The 18,046-nt window shown below is 38.9% G+C and overlaps 1 protein-coding gene across 1 annotated transcript in view; it reads right to left on the reverse strand.

Moving 5' to 3' along the window:
• Positions 1-320: 320 nt before the first annotated feature.
• Positions 321-18,046, reverse strand: part of LOC102376770 (structural maintenance of chromosomes protein 4-like) — a 37,801-nt gene continuing 20,075 nt past the window's right edge. The window contains exons 9-17 of the mRNA XM_006039145.3: positions 12,996-13,148; positions 12,712-12,838; positions 10,717-10,906; positions 9,118-9,262; positions 8,192-8,365; positions 6,609-6,791; positions 5,167-5,399; positions 3,963-4,146; positions 321-897 (exon numbers count right to left, since the gene is read on the reverse strand). Coding sequence (XP_006039207.2) covers positions 721-897; positions 3,963-4,146; positions 5,167-5,399; positions 6,609-6,791; positions 8,192-8,365; positions 9,118-9,262; positions 10,717-10,906; positions 12,712-12,838; positions 12,996-13,148 — 1,566 coding nt within the window. The 3' untranslated portion in view covers positions 321-720. The remainder of the gene's footprint in view (positions 898-3,962; positions 4,147-5,166; positions 5,400-6,608; positions 6,792-8,191; positions 8,366-9,117; positions 9,263-10,716; positions 10,907-12,711; positions 12,839-12,995; positions 13,149-18,046) is intronic.

The following is an 18,046-nucleotide window of genomic DNA, read 5'->3' on the forward strand; positions in this document are numbered from 1 at the left end:
AGGTCCGTTCCAGCCCTAACGTCTATGAAATCTATGAAACTAATTTTTAATGCAGCTGTGGTATAAAACAATGGCTGAAACTGGTAGATATTCCTTTTACAGCTTCACTTTTAAAGTATCTCTGAGTGCATGAGCCGTAGTGCAGCAACTTCATTGACTTCATTTGTTCAGGGCACCCAAACTTTGCTTTAATACAAGCATATATTTAAATATGCACATTCTTTTCTTTCCCACTTAGTAATGGCAACTGTATACATCGTACTTCCATCAAGTAAGGCTTACAATCATCTCTGCATGATAATATTTAAACAAGGAAAAACTTTAGATTAATTTTTATTTTTAGTAAAAGACATCATAAAAAGCTGATTCAAAAACTATAAACAGAACCTAAAACACTGATATGAAGCCCACTGAATGGAATTTTGAAGTGGAACTAAATATAGGTTGGGGACCAGTTCTGTTGTGCTTAAATTTATACAGATTTGAATATCTGTTAAAAAATTAAGTGTAGTAGATTATTGACGAAAAAAAAGAGTTTATGCAAATTTTGGCTTACATTCAAATACTGAAATAGATATCTACAAAGCTTTAGACAGGTATAGATATCTACAAACAATTACAAAACATACAGTTTTTTTCTGTACAAAACAGGCAAAACAACAATTATACAATGAAAATATTCATTAGATTTCAGTTTCTTCTGGACAGGAAATGTTGCATTCAGCAGCATCCAACAGCACCAAGTTCAGCAAGTCCTTTAGATGCAATCACTTTTGGGTTTGTTGCAACACTTTTTGTTGTGTTGTATGTTTTATAAATTCCAATTAATCTATCTGCAATCTCGAACATATTATTTCGCAGAGAGATGATGATAAATTGTGCATTTTTTGTTTGCTCCTGAAATGGAAAACATTTGCGTTATTTTACATTATTTTAAGGTACATACTCTTTTGTAGTGATATTATAGGAAATGAGTCTTATAACTGTACTTTAGAAAAGGACTTCCTTTTAATAATTACAACTATTTAGCAATTTTTCAGGTGCTGACTGGCCAAAATTTCTATGGAACTTGACAAAATTTGGACCTTGCAGGAAAGTAATCCCAATTCTGTATGTACTTAAATACACTGGTCTTCTTTTGCCCATGTCAATAATTCCATTGAAGTTACTCTCATTTCCTCTTTCTTCTGATTCCATAAGGCTTATTTATCATTGAGGATAGCTGTATTGGCTAGCAACAAGGCAAGCTGCCAAACTATATCAGTTAGAGCAGATCAAACGGTGGTTCTCAACCTTCTTAGACTTGTGGCACCTCTCAGAAAAATGTCAGCTCTTAGTTTTCATGCATTTTTTTACTACAAAAAATGATAAAGCAATTCTGTCATTGCACAGAACTCAACACAAGAGTTCAAAATGTTTTTTGACTCGTGGATTCCTATTTGAAATCTCTGGCCACGTCCACATGGAGTAGGGGCATGCAGTTGCCACGGGGAAAAAAACAACAGTGGCACAAATATGTCCCACCTTTTTGCCCCAGTACATACCCCTGCACGTGGGGTTAGCGTGGGGAAAAATGCTCTGGGTCTGGTAGGGGAGGCTGATGCTAGCACCTGGGCTGGCCCTAGCAGCCTTACCTGGGGTCTTGGGGCTCCAGCAGCAGTGATCTGAGCATGCAGAAACTGGCTGGCAGCTGGAGCACGGCTCTGGCCAGCCAGGCTCTGGTTTTGGGCTGCACATGCTGCTGCCATGTGTGCTGCCCCACTTTTTTCTGGTGCAGGTTTTTTGACACTAGAATCTCCCTGTGTCAAAAAAAACCCAACATGCTGCAAATTAGCAGCGTGGCAAATGCCTGCATGTGAAGCACATGCAATTTGCAGCACCACAGACAGGTCTGTGGTACCGCAAATGGTACATGTGCGCTCATCTGGATGTGCCATCTGGGTTTATTTTGTGAATCATGTTGGTACACCTAACAGTGCTAACACTGCATGGCACCCTTGCAAGGGTCTCAAGGTACCCTGCTTGTGAATCGGAGAATCATATTTTTCTAGATAGGAGGGAAGTGGGGTGGAACAAGGGGTCTTCTGCTATTACAGAATAAATATGCAGTGCAAGGTGAATGACAATGAATAGAATTTAAGATTAGATATATTTTTCTACATCTGAAGAGTAAAAATATAGTTAGTTAGTGGTAGAATAGGAGTCCAGGAGACACGGGCCATGGACCTGATGTAGCTATCTATGCAGGGTTGGCCCAGCTGGGGCCTGGTGCAGCTGCGTGGGGCTTTGAAATTTGGTGGCAGGGGAGCAGTGACAGTGTTAATAGCCATCACTCCCCTACTGCCAAGTTTGCAGACCTGCAGGAAGACCCACAGACCAGATTACAGGGTGCTATAGGCCAGATGTGTTTGAGTCGCGCTGCACTGGAAGAACCACTACGAGTGACAGCTGACAGTCCATTAAAATGCAGTGAGTGATGCATGCTGGTTGCACAAAAATGGAGAAATTAATTAAGTTAAATCACAGAGGATATGGAGTTTGATTTGTTATGAAGTATTAGTGAAGGTGCTAAATTTTAATAATAAAACTAATTCAGCAAAAGCTCTGTTATCCGGCATCCCCCGGGAATGGGGGATGCAGGTTAATCAAATGTGCACCATCCGGTGCACTCCCTGGCATCAGTGTGCCGGGGGACAGGGAGGGGGGCCCCCACGCAGGCTTCTTTGCCCCAGGCTGTGGGCCGAAGAACCGTACAAGAACTTGGCTTGCGGTGGCCAAACTGGAAATGGGACTTCTGCTTTCACTTTTGCTGCATCCCTCAGATGCTGGTTAGTGGAGCTTTTCAGTTGACAAAGTGCAGATAACACAGCTTTTGCTGTAATAATAAATGAAAATGTTTCCCTGTGCCATCCAATTTTCTACACAGATTAGGACTAACTTTTCAACTTCAGTGGAAATTAATTTTGTTACACAAAACAAAACTGCATGCTGACATGCATGTTGGATGCAATCAAAATTCCATGGTGGGATCCCTTTGTTTTTAATCAAGCTGTGTGTGATCTTTTAATTAACTTCAAAAATATAATTATAGTGGAATTATTCATTTTCTATCCATGTGTTCACTATCTTGGTTTTAAAGATCTTCTAGTATGTTTGTTAAATTTCAGAGAACCACATTTTCTGCTTCTGAATTATAACTAGAATAATTACATTTGTGGTTTTTTGTTATAAATCTTTAAGTGCGATTGATTATCTTGATTAATAAGAATTCAAGATAAAGCCTCGGAAAAGGTAGTTGCGAGAAATCAGATTAAAAAAAAAAAAAAAATCAGAGGCTGAATTTAGGTCATCCCTTGTAGTTTAAAAGGGAAGCTCAGATTAATGTAATAAAATGGAAACATGAATATTTCCTTTTTGTCCTTAAAATAGTGGAATGACACAGTGGAACTCTTTTCTCTTTCCTGCCATGGCAGGGGATTGGACTTGATGATTTGCTCAGGTCCCTTCTGACTCTATCAACTATGAAACGCCAGACTCCATGACAGCATCCTGTTAGTCTAAGGGGCCAGGATTGGTGGAAGACTAACAGCAAGTCTGGAATCTTTGGTAAGTGAACGTCTAAAAAACTGCACAGGAAACTTAAGAAGATCTTTCTTAAGAATCTAGCAAACCCAAACCCTTTAAGTTAGAAGTCATATTTATCCAAAGGGCTCAGCTTTCAACAGCTCAACAAGAACAGGGGACACTAAAAAGAGAACCCCCTTTTTGAACATCTGTCTTATTTAATTAGTGATAAATAGAAGCCTCAGAGTATGCAAATTCTGAAATTTTTCATAAATACTTGAGCCTACACTGAAAATCTGTTGAATTTGGTACCGTAACCATAACTGTAAGAAATCAATTCTGGGAGAGAAGTTATTTTGGTAACTACTATTATCTAGTTCTACTAGAGAAGTACTTACATATATGTAAAATGCTACAATGGACACATTTTTGAAGTCAAGGGCTGCATCTATCTCATCCATGAAATAAAGTGGAGTTGGCTTGTAGTGATGGAGAGCAAAAACCAAAGCCAGGGAACTAAGGGTTTTCTCTCCTCCTGATAAGTTAAATATCTTCTTCCAACTTTTCTTTGGTGGTCGAACACTGAAAAAATGGAGAATTTGTAATTTCTGAATTTACTCCAATCAACAGTTATTAAAATGAAAATATTTTATTAGCTAATGTGTAAAATCTCCATGTCTCAAGAGACAATATTCAAATTATCGTAAGATGGATCCCCCTGATAGGAATCTCAATATTTACAATTTTTACAGGAATGCACTGTAATAATAATATAAGATGGTTATACAGCTAGTCATTTGTGCCATATGGTACAGAATCCATAGCATTATGTTCAACACCAGGGTTTGGGCCCACAACACATTTATGCTAGTGCAATCAGCCTTTTTACATCAGCATAGCCAAGGAGTGGACAAAAGATGTGCAGCTGTACACCGATGCAACTTACTTGAATGTGGTGTAGAATTATACTGGGAGAAATTGGGAGTAAAACCCATGTGGTAAAGGCTGTGTGCTTGGCCAACCCTGTTCCAAGGTCATCATTTGTTACAGGCATATAGGCTGTTGCCTGCTCCCCACACCAGGAAGGGGATGGCAAACAGCTACCTTGGAATAATTGGTTGTCCATCTGCTTTGTATAAAAGTAATGTAAATTACCCTGGTGTAAATGTATTGTGTGTCCAGCAGTCCCCAGTCTCACACAATGTGGTGGACTGACTTACGGAAGGGAAAGATATGCTAAAGTTAGTCACTTTGTTCCCTTTATCCTGCAAATGATGGAAACCGGACAGGTTGTTTATGGTCTGAATTTTCATCTTTTGTGATGCTGACCCAATGTATTTTTACAATTTTTTTCTTGACCAAACATCTCTCTCCAAGCAAGTGTAAGCCTATTCATTTAGTTACAGTAAAATTCAACATTAGTTCAACTCTAATTTTGAAACAGTGCAGTAAAATACCTCTCTTGCTATTTATCCCATTGCTAGAAAGAAGAGATCACCTGGTTCAAAAGAGATTTTCATTAATTTTTAAACACATAAATTATTATTAAGAAAGAATACCATGATTATAAATGACTTTTGCATGACCAAATGTTTGACCAACCTAAAAACAATTCCTTCTGAGAAAGGATCCAAACTGTCTACAAGCTCTAGTTCAGCATCTCCTCCTAAAGTAAGCATTTGGTAATTCTCCTTTAGTTTATTTGTTATTATATTAAATCCAGCCATAAACTCATTAAGTCTTTGTTTTCTAAGCTCTTCATAAGCTTGTCTAAAGTTGTCTCTCTCATTGGTAATTTCATCCAGCTCTGCCACGCGTTTCAAGTACAGTTCTTCCTAGAGGAGAGAAAAGAAAACCCACAACACAAATAAAGTGGTCTATAAAATTCAGTATTTCTCAACCTTTTTAGACTTGAGGCCCCCTTCCAAAACTTTTCAAAATGTAACAGCATCTCAGTAAAAAAGCTAATATACATAAATATTTTATAGACACGTACACAATTAATGTTAATTGATTAGATGATTATATTCATTCACCCCACTGCTACCAGTACTGCACTTTTCATTTCAGCTCTGATGTACCTCCTGAAAACAGAGGTTCACAGGGCAGTTTCACTCCCCCAGGTAGTTGCAGTAGAACTTCCCTGTATGCCTATCTTGGCTCTTTGACAGGAGGATCAAATCCTGGAAGTGGTAAATGATGCAGGCTTGTGTAAATATAGCAGTACATCCCAGCATGTCAGGCAGAAACATAAGGAAGAGAGTAATATGGCAGGAGACATGTAATGAGGAAATACCAGGATAGATGCAAGTGTCAGATCACTCTTTGGTTTGTCCAAATCAGCAGTGCTTCTATACATGCCCTTTTTGCTTTCAAGTAGCAGAATGTGAGTTACAACCCCAATAGATGCTGTTGACCAAAAATGATCTTGTCTACGCTGAGTACTCTTAAGCATGAAATTCATGGGGACAGTTAAATTGAAGAAAAAAAAAAAAAAAAAAACAAGTAAAAGGTCATAGTACTACACATCTAGACATGCAATCAATTTGAAGAAATATACTCCGGCATGATATACTCCTGGGCATGTGCACCTGGGACCACAGCATGTTGAGCTGAGTCAGAGCAGTGGGTCAGCCTGTCAGCCCAGGACTGCTCTGACCCAGCTCAACGTGCTGCGGAGGGGCTGGCTGGGCACAAGGGTGCTTCAGTGCAGGGTAAGCTGGCAGGCAGAGCACCCTCGTGCCCTAGCCAGCCCCATCAGTGTCTACATGTGCGTTGCTGCGCACTAAAAAATTCTGCTGCAGGGATAATACTTGTATTGACAAGTACTAACCTGAGGCAGAGTTTATTGGTTTACTGTCCCTTAGTAGGAGTGCACATGTACACACTGAGATGTTTACTGCGGAGCTAATTAGGCAGCTTTGTAGTAAATGTTTTATATAGATGTGCCCTTTGACAGATTAAGGAACAGAAAATGAAATCAAGCTGTACTAGTAGTTTACCCAGCTGCTACAGGGTGAATGAAAACAAAGTAAAAAGCCTACCTTCTCATTATATTCTGCAATGGCACCAAGATTTGGTTTCATTTCATGACACTGGGCCTCTAAAAGGGCTATTTGATTAATTATAATATCTGGATCTTTAATTGCTTCAAGTTCCTCTTGATTTAGAATTGGAAGTTCTTCAACTGGTTCTGCTTCTACATGGTGCAGTGATATTTTTGATATCTAAAAATCAATTTGTACAGTTACCTAACATGCTTATACTTGCCACCACTAGTTTTCAAACGAACCCTGAAAAGTAGCTTTTACTACCAAATTTTACTTTAATTAAAAAATATAATCAATTCCTTCACTCAGTATGCCCCCCAATTTTAAATAAAAATCTGCCCCATCTCAATCTTAAGGCCTGGTCCCAGTTCAGTTTACCTTCTTATGGAAAATATCTGAAAAAGCAGGCAGGCTTGTGCTTTGTCCACCACCCCCAACCCCTCCAACATGTGATGAAAGCTAAAAGACTGCATATCTTGCTCTTAAATACTTCTCAAAACATTCATACAGAATTCTCAGAGACAGTGTCTTTGGGCCTCATAGGTAGCAATAACGAGTAAATGTGCACTCCCTTGGTGTTGGTCAGATCATTCAGCATTTGAGCAACTATCTTTAAGGCTGCATGCTTTCAGTTACCCAGGGCATAAGAACTTATTGTGCCTCAGCTCATAAGGAGTGTTTGCGTGTCCACTAGGGGTGCGCAAAATGGGCTTTATTCGATTTGGAATTGAATTGGGGACAGTGATTCAAATCGTTGATTTGGATCACTGTCTCTGATTTCGATCTGGCTGAATCCAAATCTGAAGATTTGATAATACTGATTCGGAGAACCAGCAATCCGGCCATAAACAGCTTTAAATGTTTTTTCTACATACCTCGAGGTACCAGGCATGGCTCGTATGAGCCCCTCCCTGCACTCCTGTGGGACACTCCATCCGCCCCAGCATCTCAGCATTCTCAAGCCACCTTCAGGTACGTAGAAAAAACATTTAAAGCTGTGTTTGTCTGAATTGTCGAATCTTTCTGAATCGATTCGGAGGGTTCCGATTCAATTCAGAGAGATTAAAGGGTCTCCTGATTTGATCTGGAGATTCAGCCACCAAATCTGGCTCCAAATTCAGCCACCAAATCTGGCTAAATCTCTACCAAATCAAATCGGGGACCGAAGCTTCACACAGCCCTAATGTCCACCCTTATCTGGACAAAGTGAAAGATATATTAGGGAACTTATTTCATTGAGGGGTAAGCTGCCCTGCCTAAACTCTCATTATGGGCTAAGAGTAGGGGCAGAAACTGTTACTGCATGGATGCTGATGCATAAACCCCTGCCTGCTGCTAATTGCAGGCTTACACACCCTGGAAATTGCTGAACTGGAAGGACAGGAAAGCATGTAAACATGAGTAGCCTGACTTTCCATTCGCTCTCATCCATAGCCCTGTGACTGGTGTTGAGCAAGTGATGCAAACCACAGCTTCATAACACAACAATCTGCAAGCACACACAAACTGTAATGGTTTGGAGTTCCTAACCTATCTTTTAGTCATTAACAAATTATTTTAAACCAAACATTTCTTACCTCCTTTTGCCAATATTTTATCTTTGATTGATGCTCAGCAACATGACTGTCTATTTGTTCAATTTTAAGCCTTATACTAAGGGCCTCTTTCTGAAGAACATGTTCATCCTCTTGAATTGACTTCATTGCTTGAAGTAGATTACGATGCTGCTCCTGAACCTCTGGTAATGACTCCTAAGCAGAGACACCAAAATATTTAAAAGGTGAAATTCAAACTTGTTTGGGAAAAGCTTGCACTTATAGTACTGCAATTAAAAATATATGTTGTTTCTAGAGTTACAAATGAATGCCAGTTAAGATGAATATACAATGAAGAATCATTTTTGCTTAGTGTTTGCATTTACCTTTCTGAATCTAAATTTTAGTACTCCATACTATTTACAACTATGTTAGAAATCTTTGTTTCTATTAGCAGAGCTGAGTTATATACATGCTGCACAGGTATACTTTGGAATAAAGGCAGGTGCAAGGAAGGCTTCCAAGAACCTTTACACATCAGGCTGCCTGGTACTTCTTCCATGATCCTTGGCTGTTGTCCAGCTAAGGTAGGTTTGCAGTAGGACACTCACTAAGGTCTAACACTACATGCCTTCGCTCTTCTTTCTGGAAGAGTCAAGATGACAAGACAGAAACAGCACTACTCCAGGGTATGGAAAAAAAGAACAAATCCCAAATCTTTTTTTTAAAAGGGCCAAATCCGAGGCTTAAAAATAAGCAAAATTATCCTTTTTATGGAACACTTCTTACAAGCCTTGCAAACCCCTCTGGATGTCAAATGTTAACAAAATACCATTAAGGCTTAGGAAAGGCTGCTTGTCACAAAATGCTTTTAAGTGTATAGTTTCTTATAATTTTATAAGCAGAGTTTATGAATAACTCTTACAAACTATGTTCTCTCCAAAGAGGTACACAGGTATTACACATACTTCAGCTTGTTTGCACTCGTTCATAACTTCAGTAGCTTTTTCTTCTAGTGTCGTCAGCATTTTTGTTAGGTCATCTATTTCCTTTTCATTATCTCCAGTTTCCTTCTCAGTGCGAAGAACAGACTCCTCAGATTTTTTCAGATTTCTGAATAAGTAGGTATTCAAGATATTTGTATATTCATGTAAGTACAACATGGGTAAATGTTATTTAAAGATCTAGAAAGCATAATTGGTCTTTTTTTTTTTACAAAGAAAATAAGCTGTAATCTGATAATCAACAAATAAGTAATACAATCCCTTACTTAGGGATTTACTTAAAGCGCATGGAGGCGAAGTAAAAATCACTGGCTGCTTGCAGCACCCAACACTGTTTTTGCAGCACTCCCCTCGCCCCCCTATTAGCCCAGGCAGCCCCACCCTTTGTTGCTGATTGGCTGAGGGCTGCCCCTCATGTGGCTCCACCCCTTCTCCACTGATTGGCTAAAGCAGCCCCACTTTTTGTCAATCAGCGGTGGAAGGAGGCAGCCGTCATCTTGGCTGCTTCCATTCGTGCCAGCAGCTACCTCCCTGGAAGGCTGGGCATCTGCAGCAACTGGCTCCCACTGAGAAGACAGCTTTTTAGTTATGGCAAGTTCCTTCCCCCCGGTAATGCCATAGAATATTGTGAGGAATGCCAGTTTTCATGGTGACTGTGGAAACTTACTTTTTCCACAGTTTCTGTAAAAGTCATGATATCAGAAGTTGAGTAGTAATACTTTATGACCTACACACTCCAATTCTTTCCCATGGGAGATGCTACAGTTATGGAGCTTTTTTCTTTAATCAGTGTTTATAATCAAGTGACTTAAGTTTGTGTTCTCATTGAGTTTTAACATTTCATATATGCATTCATTACGACTTGCCAGGCATAAGAACAAATATTCTTAATTTTACCTTCCTGGCAGAGATCACTGAAAGGTCACTCTTTTAACATCTCAATTGTTTATGCCATTTTTTAAACTTATGTTGAAGTTGTGCAGGTTTATTAGCTACGGGCAAATGTTTATGTGGGACATAGCAGACAAAAATCTTGAGTTCTACCGGATTTTAATGAAGAAAATTATTGAAGGAAAGCAATTAAGGCTGCCAGAACCATACCTACTTTAAGGTAAACTTGTTCTCTGTATACACTTCAACATTTTAAAAATTAAACCCATCTGCAATGCAATTATGTTTTTGCATTCTACTTATATTAAGATTCTGATGCATAAATCTAGGATTAAGTTGAAAACCAGAAATTTGATTCTAAATGATACTAAAATGGTCGATATGTAGCCACTGGTAGCTTGCTTTAATGCCTACACTTTCTCAAGTGTCATATAAGCCTATTTATCAGTTAAGGTAATAATTTTTAATCTTATCTACAATAACCAATTTCATATTGTAAAATAGAAGCTGTATGAGCCCACCCCGGTCATATCTAGTCATAAATAAAGGTGATGAAAAATGGTAGTTTGATAAATTATTAGTAAAGATATATGTCAATACAACGATCATGATCAAAACACTGTAATTACAGTCTTAGGTTCTTAAATTGGAGCACATAAATGTTTACTATACCTGTCTGCAGTCTTGATTGCCACCTGGGCTTTAGTAACAGCAGAAGTATACTTATCTATTTCCTTGTTTATCTTATCAAGTTTGTCTTGTTGAGCTTTAAGTTTATGATTATTGATTTCAATTATGAGATTATGTAATCTTTTAACTTCACTTTCTACTTTACCAGCCTTTCCAGCAACACATTCATAATCTGTCAAAAAAAATTTTGAAGAGATGGTCAGACAAAATAGCTGGTTCTTAATTACAGCCTCCAAGCAAAGTTAAATCATAGGACTTCTGAATGCTAAGAACATAAGTAGGTACCATACTGTCCGACCAACACTCCATCTAGCCCAGTATCCCATCTCCACACAGGAATGTATGATTTAAAGGAAGAACACTGAACCGAGTATATCTAGAACGATTTATCCCCCCGTTCATTTCCTCTCTGGCATGATGATGATCTTTTGGGTTAAGTGATTTTTCAGGAACTTAAAACAGCATGGAATAGGTACCTAATTAAAAGCCCAGGTGTCAAACCCTATTTTTAGGTCAACAAACTTGTAAAAAAATTAACTTACTTCTACAAACTTTTAACTATTACTTTTAGAATTAGTAGTTAACTTTTGAAAGTGGTAATTAGAACTCTCTTTTTCTAAAGGAAAAAAAAATAGTTATTTTTGTAAGAGACCAGAGATGAGTTTTACATCTACATTAGATCTCAAACAAAGTAACTTAGGCTGCTGACAGAAGTTCAGTTAAAGTCCTGATAAGGTAAGTTGCATGATCCCAACAACAGTGCCTCCTGCCATGCCATATGTACACAGTAGGAAGCGCAACTTTGGGACTGGGGCTCAAATCCTAAACGCCTTATTGCCATTGCAGGGAGCCAGGGTGCCAGTCAGCTGATGGACACTTCCAGCCCTGGGAGTACACTGAAACCCTTCAAGACTGATTAGCTGACTTGCACTCCCAACCCTGGTAACTGCTCCCATATTCAATTTAAGGCACAATGGGAACCAGCCATAAAGTTACCATACATTTTGTGCAATAATGTTATAGTTTACTCCCTGTTATCGCACCAGTAATTGCATGAATGTGTGGCCGGATTGCTACTTAAGATTTGATTAAGTAGTTAATCACATTTTCAGTATACTGTCTGCCAGGGACTTTAGAGATGGTCACTCTCTAAAAAAAATCCCCTTTTAGATATCCCTAAAGCAGGAACAGATTTCTTGAAGCAGCAAACTGACTAGAACTCTTTTAATGAAGTTTTCTCCCCCTGCCCACAGGGGTTCATAATAATGAGGTAGCACTGTGTTTCAACCTATACATTTTTGTTTAACATTGCCATTTTATTATTTTTATGTTCTTAGAGTAAACAGGGCTATACTAGAACACAAGGGATTGATACAGTACCAACAGTAAAGAACATAATAAATTTTTTTCCCCCAATTTAGGTTTAAATAGATATTCTGACTCCTGACATTGCTTACTTTGCAGAAAGCTCTTGTTTGAATTGCTGCAGTGTGTAGTGTCAACTGCAGTGTCATGCAACAAGCAAACTAAAGTAGTGCTAAACCAAAATCAAAATAGATACACTTTTGTTGGAGTATCTTTCCCATTAATAAACCCTAGAATTATTAATAAATATAAATGAAAACAAGAAATGTTGGTTAAGCAAAATTACATTTCCTTAAGACCCCCTTTGCTGTAAAGTCATTAAGATGATTCATCCAATACAGGTTTATTAATATTCAGAAAGCAAGTTTTAGCCTAAATGAAACATGAACCTGAACTACTGAAAATAATGAGGAAAAGACTATCTAAAAACATATCCCCCTTGGAATACAAGAAGGCACTTCATTAGAAAAAAATATATACCCAAACTAATCAAGTTGTAATACTCACCCCAATTCCTGATCGATAATGGATGTCATCGTAAGTTACATCTCTAGCCAAATACCCTGAATCCGAAAAAGCAAACACCGCCCCCCCCAAACCGCTACCACATACCTTTCTTGAAGGCATTAAGATTTTTTTCCAGGTCTTTCTGTTTGCTTTTGTCAGGAGCAGCAGCAATTACATTAGCCTCAAGTTCCTTAAGTTGGTCTTCTAAGAGAACTTCTTGTTCTGATAGACTCTACAGAATAGAAGGTTCTGTTAGGATACTCACATTTTCATATTATTAAGGGTAAGGGGCTATTACACTTAAGAGTATGTTGGGGAAGCAAATTTCTACCATTCCCATGGAGAGGCCATGCAGCTTAGTAATAAAGTAAAGTAATACATTTGCTTACCTGTATGCTGGCTGTATACTTTTCTAAAGTGCTTCTCATTTCTTGAACACTTTGACGCAATTTTCTTATAGCATCTTCAAGCTCTACTTTCTCTTCCTGGTAGCACACTGCTTTTTTTGAATCATTTTGCAGCTGCAATTCCATTTTATTTACCTACATAAAAGTTAGATTTAAATATCAGTTCATATGGCACCATACTTTTAAATCACACTTTACAATAGAATGAGACCTGTTTCATACTCCAGAACAGCTAATAATTTCTGAAACCCAAAAAAACAAACAAACGAGAGACTTAAAATAATTCAAGGAAGAAAGAACAAGATGATAAATTGAACTTACTTTAAAGCAAAGAGGTTTAAGTGGATTTAATTAAATCTGGGGCATAGATGATCTTTATCTGCACATGATCTTAGTCCCACCTTATTTTGGTTTATCCTAAATTTGATCAGGAACAGATTTAAGCTAAATCAAAGGAAGCAATCAATCATGAAGAGGTATAACTGGAAAAAAAATCTTGCAAATAAAACAACGCATTTCAAGTAGAGTTTTTTTAGCCCAAGGACTTTTTTTCTAATTAAAGAAATAGGAAATGTAGAGACAAAGGCAAAAATTTGAAGACAGAGCCAAAAGTTTAGTTTGAGGAAGAGACAGCATAATAAAATGAATCAATAAAGGAAAATGATGATACAGAATTCTGAAAAAGTATGTATAGAGTTTTGGTTGTAAGATGCACACAGATAACATTTCTACCACAACGTTTATGGTAAAAATGTAGTTAGAGATTTTGCGAATACGTGTTCCAATCCCAGCCTCTATCCCTGCTTTCTGCTATTTAGGATTCCAAACTATTACGAGATCTGAGGAACAGTTGAAACTGCTCTGCCCTTACAACCTTTGCTGTGAAGGCTGAGGCACAAGGACAAAATGGCACATGCCAAAAGAGGAAGCCACATAGACTCAAAAGAACTGAAGTTAGTATACGTTTCTCTCTTTTTTTCTTGAACATATATTGACGTAGGTCTTCATGTGACTGATAAACAATGCCTCTTTGTCTGAAAGAGAATCCTGGCTGCCCCGAAATAATTATTTACCATTTTTGGTATTTGATATGGTAGCAGAGCAAGAACACTATCTTTAATAAAAGGGAGTTAACTCCACTTAGCTACCTAACAAAGTTCAAATATAAGAATGCTCTTGAAACCTACAGAAGGTCCAGACTATATTCTAGTAGTGGACTCAGGTTTAATATTTGGAGCTATAAGAAGATTGATATATGCTGGAAAATGTATTTTGATATTCCCTGGGAGGAAAACCTTGAAACCAAGATGCTCCAGGGACAGCAATAAAAGGGTAATAACCTGAAAGAATGTGTCTAGCAACATAACAGAACTCTTGAAATCCCTGAAGCGGTGTGGAATTTTTTTCCTAGGAGGGATGAGGTTTTTAAATACAACATACATCTGGATCTTTCAAACAACTCTGACAACTTTGGGAATGAACTTGGGATGAGGTCTCAACATCATCTCATTTGTCAACTGTTGTGCAAGGAGTGAGTTTGTAGTGGTTGTTATGGTGATGCAAGGCTGTCAAGAACAAAACGGTAAAGAACATTCAGGGAAGCAGGGCCCTATAAGGTATGAAAGTTCAATATGAGATGCTACATTACAGGGTGGGTATTTTTGCTAGTGTGTTAGTATAGTCAAATCTTAAAAACCTCATTATCATGGGGTGATGAACTGAATGCAACTGAAATGACATACCAAGAATGATGTAAATTGGACTTTAATGCAATTGAATGGAAACAGATTGTAGTTAAAGATTTTTAAGGGGCCTCCAGTAGGTCAAACTATTTTAAGCGGCCCAAATAAAAGTCTTTTTCATTTAGAGGAGTAAATTTTCTTTAGGGAAAACCTTTTACTTTGTACTAGGATCCCTTGTACTTATAAGAAGGAGTCTTTCAGGGTAGCATTCCACCAGTCATCATTTACACTGTCACATTTTATGACTGGAGGAAGTTTGGCTGAAGTATCTGACCTCTTGGTTCTAATATCAAATATGGTACTGTCTGGGAAACATATGGGAGCCTTAATAACCAGTAAGATTTGTTGGAAAGAATTGGCTCAACTAATATGGGGCTATAAGGATTAGAATATTTATATCTTGCTTTGATTCTGAATATTACTTTTGGAATTAAGGGACCATCACAAGTGCATATATATGAGAACTTGCATCAAGTGCATATATATGAGAACTTGATTCTATCATATGGAAAAGGAATCTTGCAATTTTCCCCAGGCTGGTGCCTCTCTAGGAACAAAAGGTTTATTTTATAATAGTTACATGTTGAAAATGAGATTTCTCAATGGCGAAATATTAGTTTGCTGGATGCCTTCAGATATCATTCCTGGTTGGCAATGGACTGTCTACTCAGGAATTATGTTAGACTACTAACGATTTGTGAAAGTAAGAACCTTAGGCTAAGAAACTTGACAGGATAAGGTTAAGGAGCCATAAGGAAAGAGGTTTTCTAAATAGACATAAATCAGATAATTTAAGAATCTTGCTAAAATAGGATGATGCCTGAAGAACCTGAGGGTAATGGACACGCTTTGTTTCTTTAAAAGGGGAGGTGGGGTGTGCTAAAAAGTAATTATTATGTCTACATGATTCTGAAGCAATAGAAGTGAACTAAATCACACTAACTTTGATCCTGGATGAAGCACTTTTGCTAAACTTCTATTTGTGTTCTTAGTTTGAGAGAGAAAATTGTTGTCTGTCTACACCCTGAGACTCCTGTGGGTGATTGAGATCTACATTAATAGTATCTAGGCTTTTCTGGAATAACTTTTAAGTTCTATGATTTATCTCCATGTAATTTTCCAAAACGTTTCCAAAGTTCATGGGTGAGAGGCATGGGTTATATTTATACACACGCACCCAGATGAAGATAACGGGCCAACCTAAAGAAAAAGGGCTAGACCTGCAGGCTACAGTGCAGAGAACTCTCAGTTCTGGACTCCCCATCTTTAAACGAGTTAGCTTGTGGAGTCAAGTGAACCACAGTTCCAGTAGCTATATTTGAGTATGGATGAAGGGAATGAAACAGGAGGTTGGGCAGACAGACTGGAGAATATTGGAGAACCTGGGCTAAGATAGCAAATGTCCACAAGTTTCCAAGGCCTATCCGTGATTCTATTCCTTCCTTTTCTCCCCTGCTTAAACTAAAATCTACTGGCAACAACTGAAGCTTGGAGGACGAATTCCTTTTATATGTTGAAGTGTTTCAATTCTAAGACATGACATACTTATTTATTTTTGAATACCCCTGGCTGGTCAGGAAGACTACCTTCAGTCAGAAAGAGATGCTAAGTGCTGAAAATAGCAAGAATGATCCAAAATTGAAATGACACAGTTTCGCACCCTATCCTCATTGGGAAGCTAGCAGACTGTGGAGTGGACGCCTACACAGTCAGGTGGGTGGCCAACTGGCTTAGGGACCGCACCCACAGAGTGGTGGTAGATGGTTCCTTCTCGGCCTGGAGGGAGGTGGGCAGTGGGGTCCCGCAGGGTTCGGTCCTCGGACCAATATTATTTAATATCTTCATCAGCGATTTGGACGAGGGCGTGGAGAGCACCCTCTCCAAGTTTGCTGATGATACCAAGTTATGGGGCAAAGTTAGTACAATGGAGGGCAGGGAGCAGATTCAGGCCGACCTGGACAGGTTGGATCAATGGGCAGAGAGAAATAGGATGCAAGTTAATAAAGATAAATATAAGGTACTCCACCTGGGAAGGAGGAATCCCCAGCACACCTATAGGTTTGGGAGTGTCCTTCTCAGCAGCTCAGAGGCAGAGAGGGATCTTGGAGTCATAACTGACTCCAATATAGCACCACCTCTCTTGGAAGCCCACTCCAGATCCCCACCACCCTTACTGTGAAAAATTTCTTCCTAATATCTAACCTAAATCCACTCTCAACTAGTTTACACCCATTATTCCTAGTTACTCCCTGGGGCACCTTAGTAAACAGTGCTTCCCCTATTCCCCGTTGACCTCCCCTAATAAATTTATAGGTGGCCACAATATCTCCCCATAGCCATCTCTTGTGAAGGCTGAAGAGATTCAGCTCTCTCAACCTCCCCCTGTAGGGTCTATCACGAAGGCCACTAATCATGCGAGTGGCCCTCCTCTGGACCCTCTCCAGATTCTCCACTTCCCTTTTGAAGTGTGGTGCCCAAAACTGGACACAGTACTCCAACTGCAGCCTAACCAGTGCCGCATAGAGGGGGAGCATCACTTCCTCTGATCTATTAGTCATGCACCTGCTAACGCACAACAAGGTGCGATTGGCCTTGTTGATGGCCTCGTTACACTGCCGACCTCGGTCCTCTTTCCTGGCAGGGGGTCGGACATGATGATCCATTTTGGTCCCTTCCGACTCTACAATCTATGAATCTATGAAAGGGATTTTAATTTTTAAGAAAATGCCGGTTATTTTATTTCAAGAAAAACACTGTACATGCGTTTTAACGAGTAGAGCCAAATTTTTCCAGCCACTAAAAAAATCTTGTAGGGACTTTACAGACCTACATTTTTTTTTTTTTTAAATCCCATTTTGGCTGCTCAGCTGACAGCTCTGCTAAGCAACAGTTCCATATTTTCAGTCCTTTCCTTGTTTTAGTTCTTTCCTTCAGTCAGCTCTTTAGCTATCCAGTATGGGGACAGCATTCTGGGTCAAGAAAAAATCTACCTATTCTAAGGCAGAGGATGTTACACATATAAATGTACAATTTGTACACATACAAATGTACAAATCATTACAACCCATATTAGTTGTGTAAGAGTAGAATAAAAGATGATAAAACGCTTTTGTCAGAGCTGATTTGGATCAGTGCCTCGACACAGTGGAACTTTCCAGCACAAGGCACGGTAAGGCAGGGGAATTCTCGGCATGGTGAAGAGTTCCGGCGGGGATAGAGTTCCCGCCGAGGAAATGCAGATTTGCATAACACGATTGGCCGATGTTAAATTATTCCCACGTGGAGGCGGGG

Source organism: Alligator sinensis, unplaced genomic scaffold, assembly GCF_000455745.1.
Source record: "Alligator sinensis unplaced genomic scaffold, ASM45574v1 scaffold2281_1, whole genome shotgun sequence".
Taxonomy (NCBI): Eukaryota; Metazoa; Chordata; order Crocodylia; family Alligatoridae; genus Alligator; species Alligator sinensis.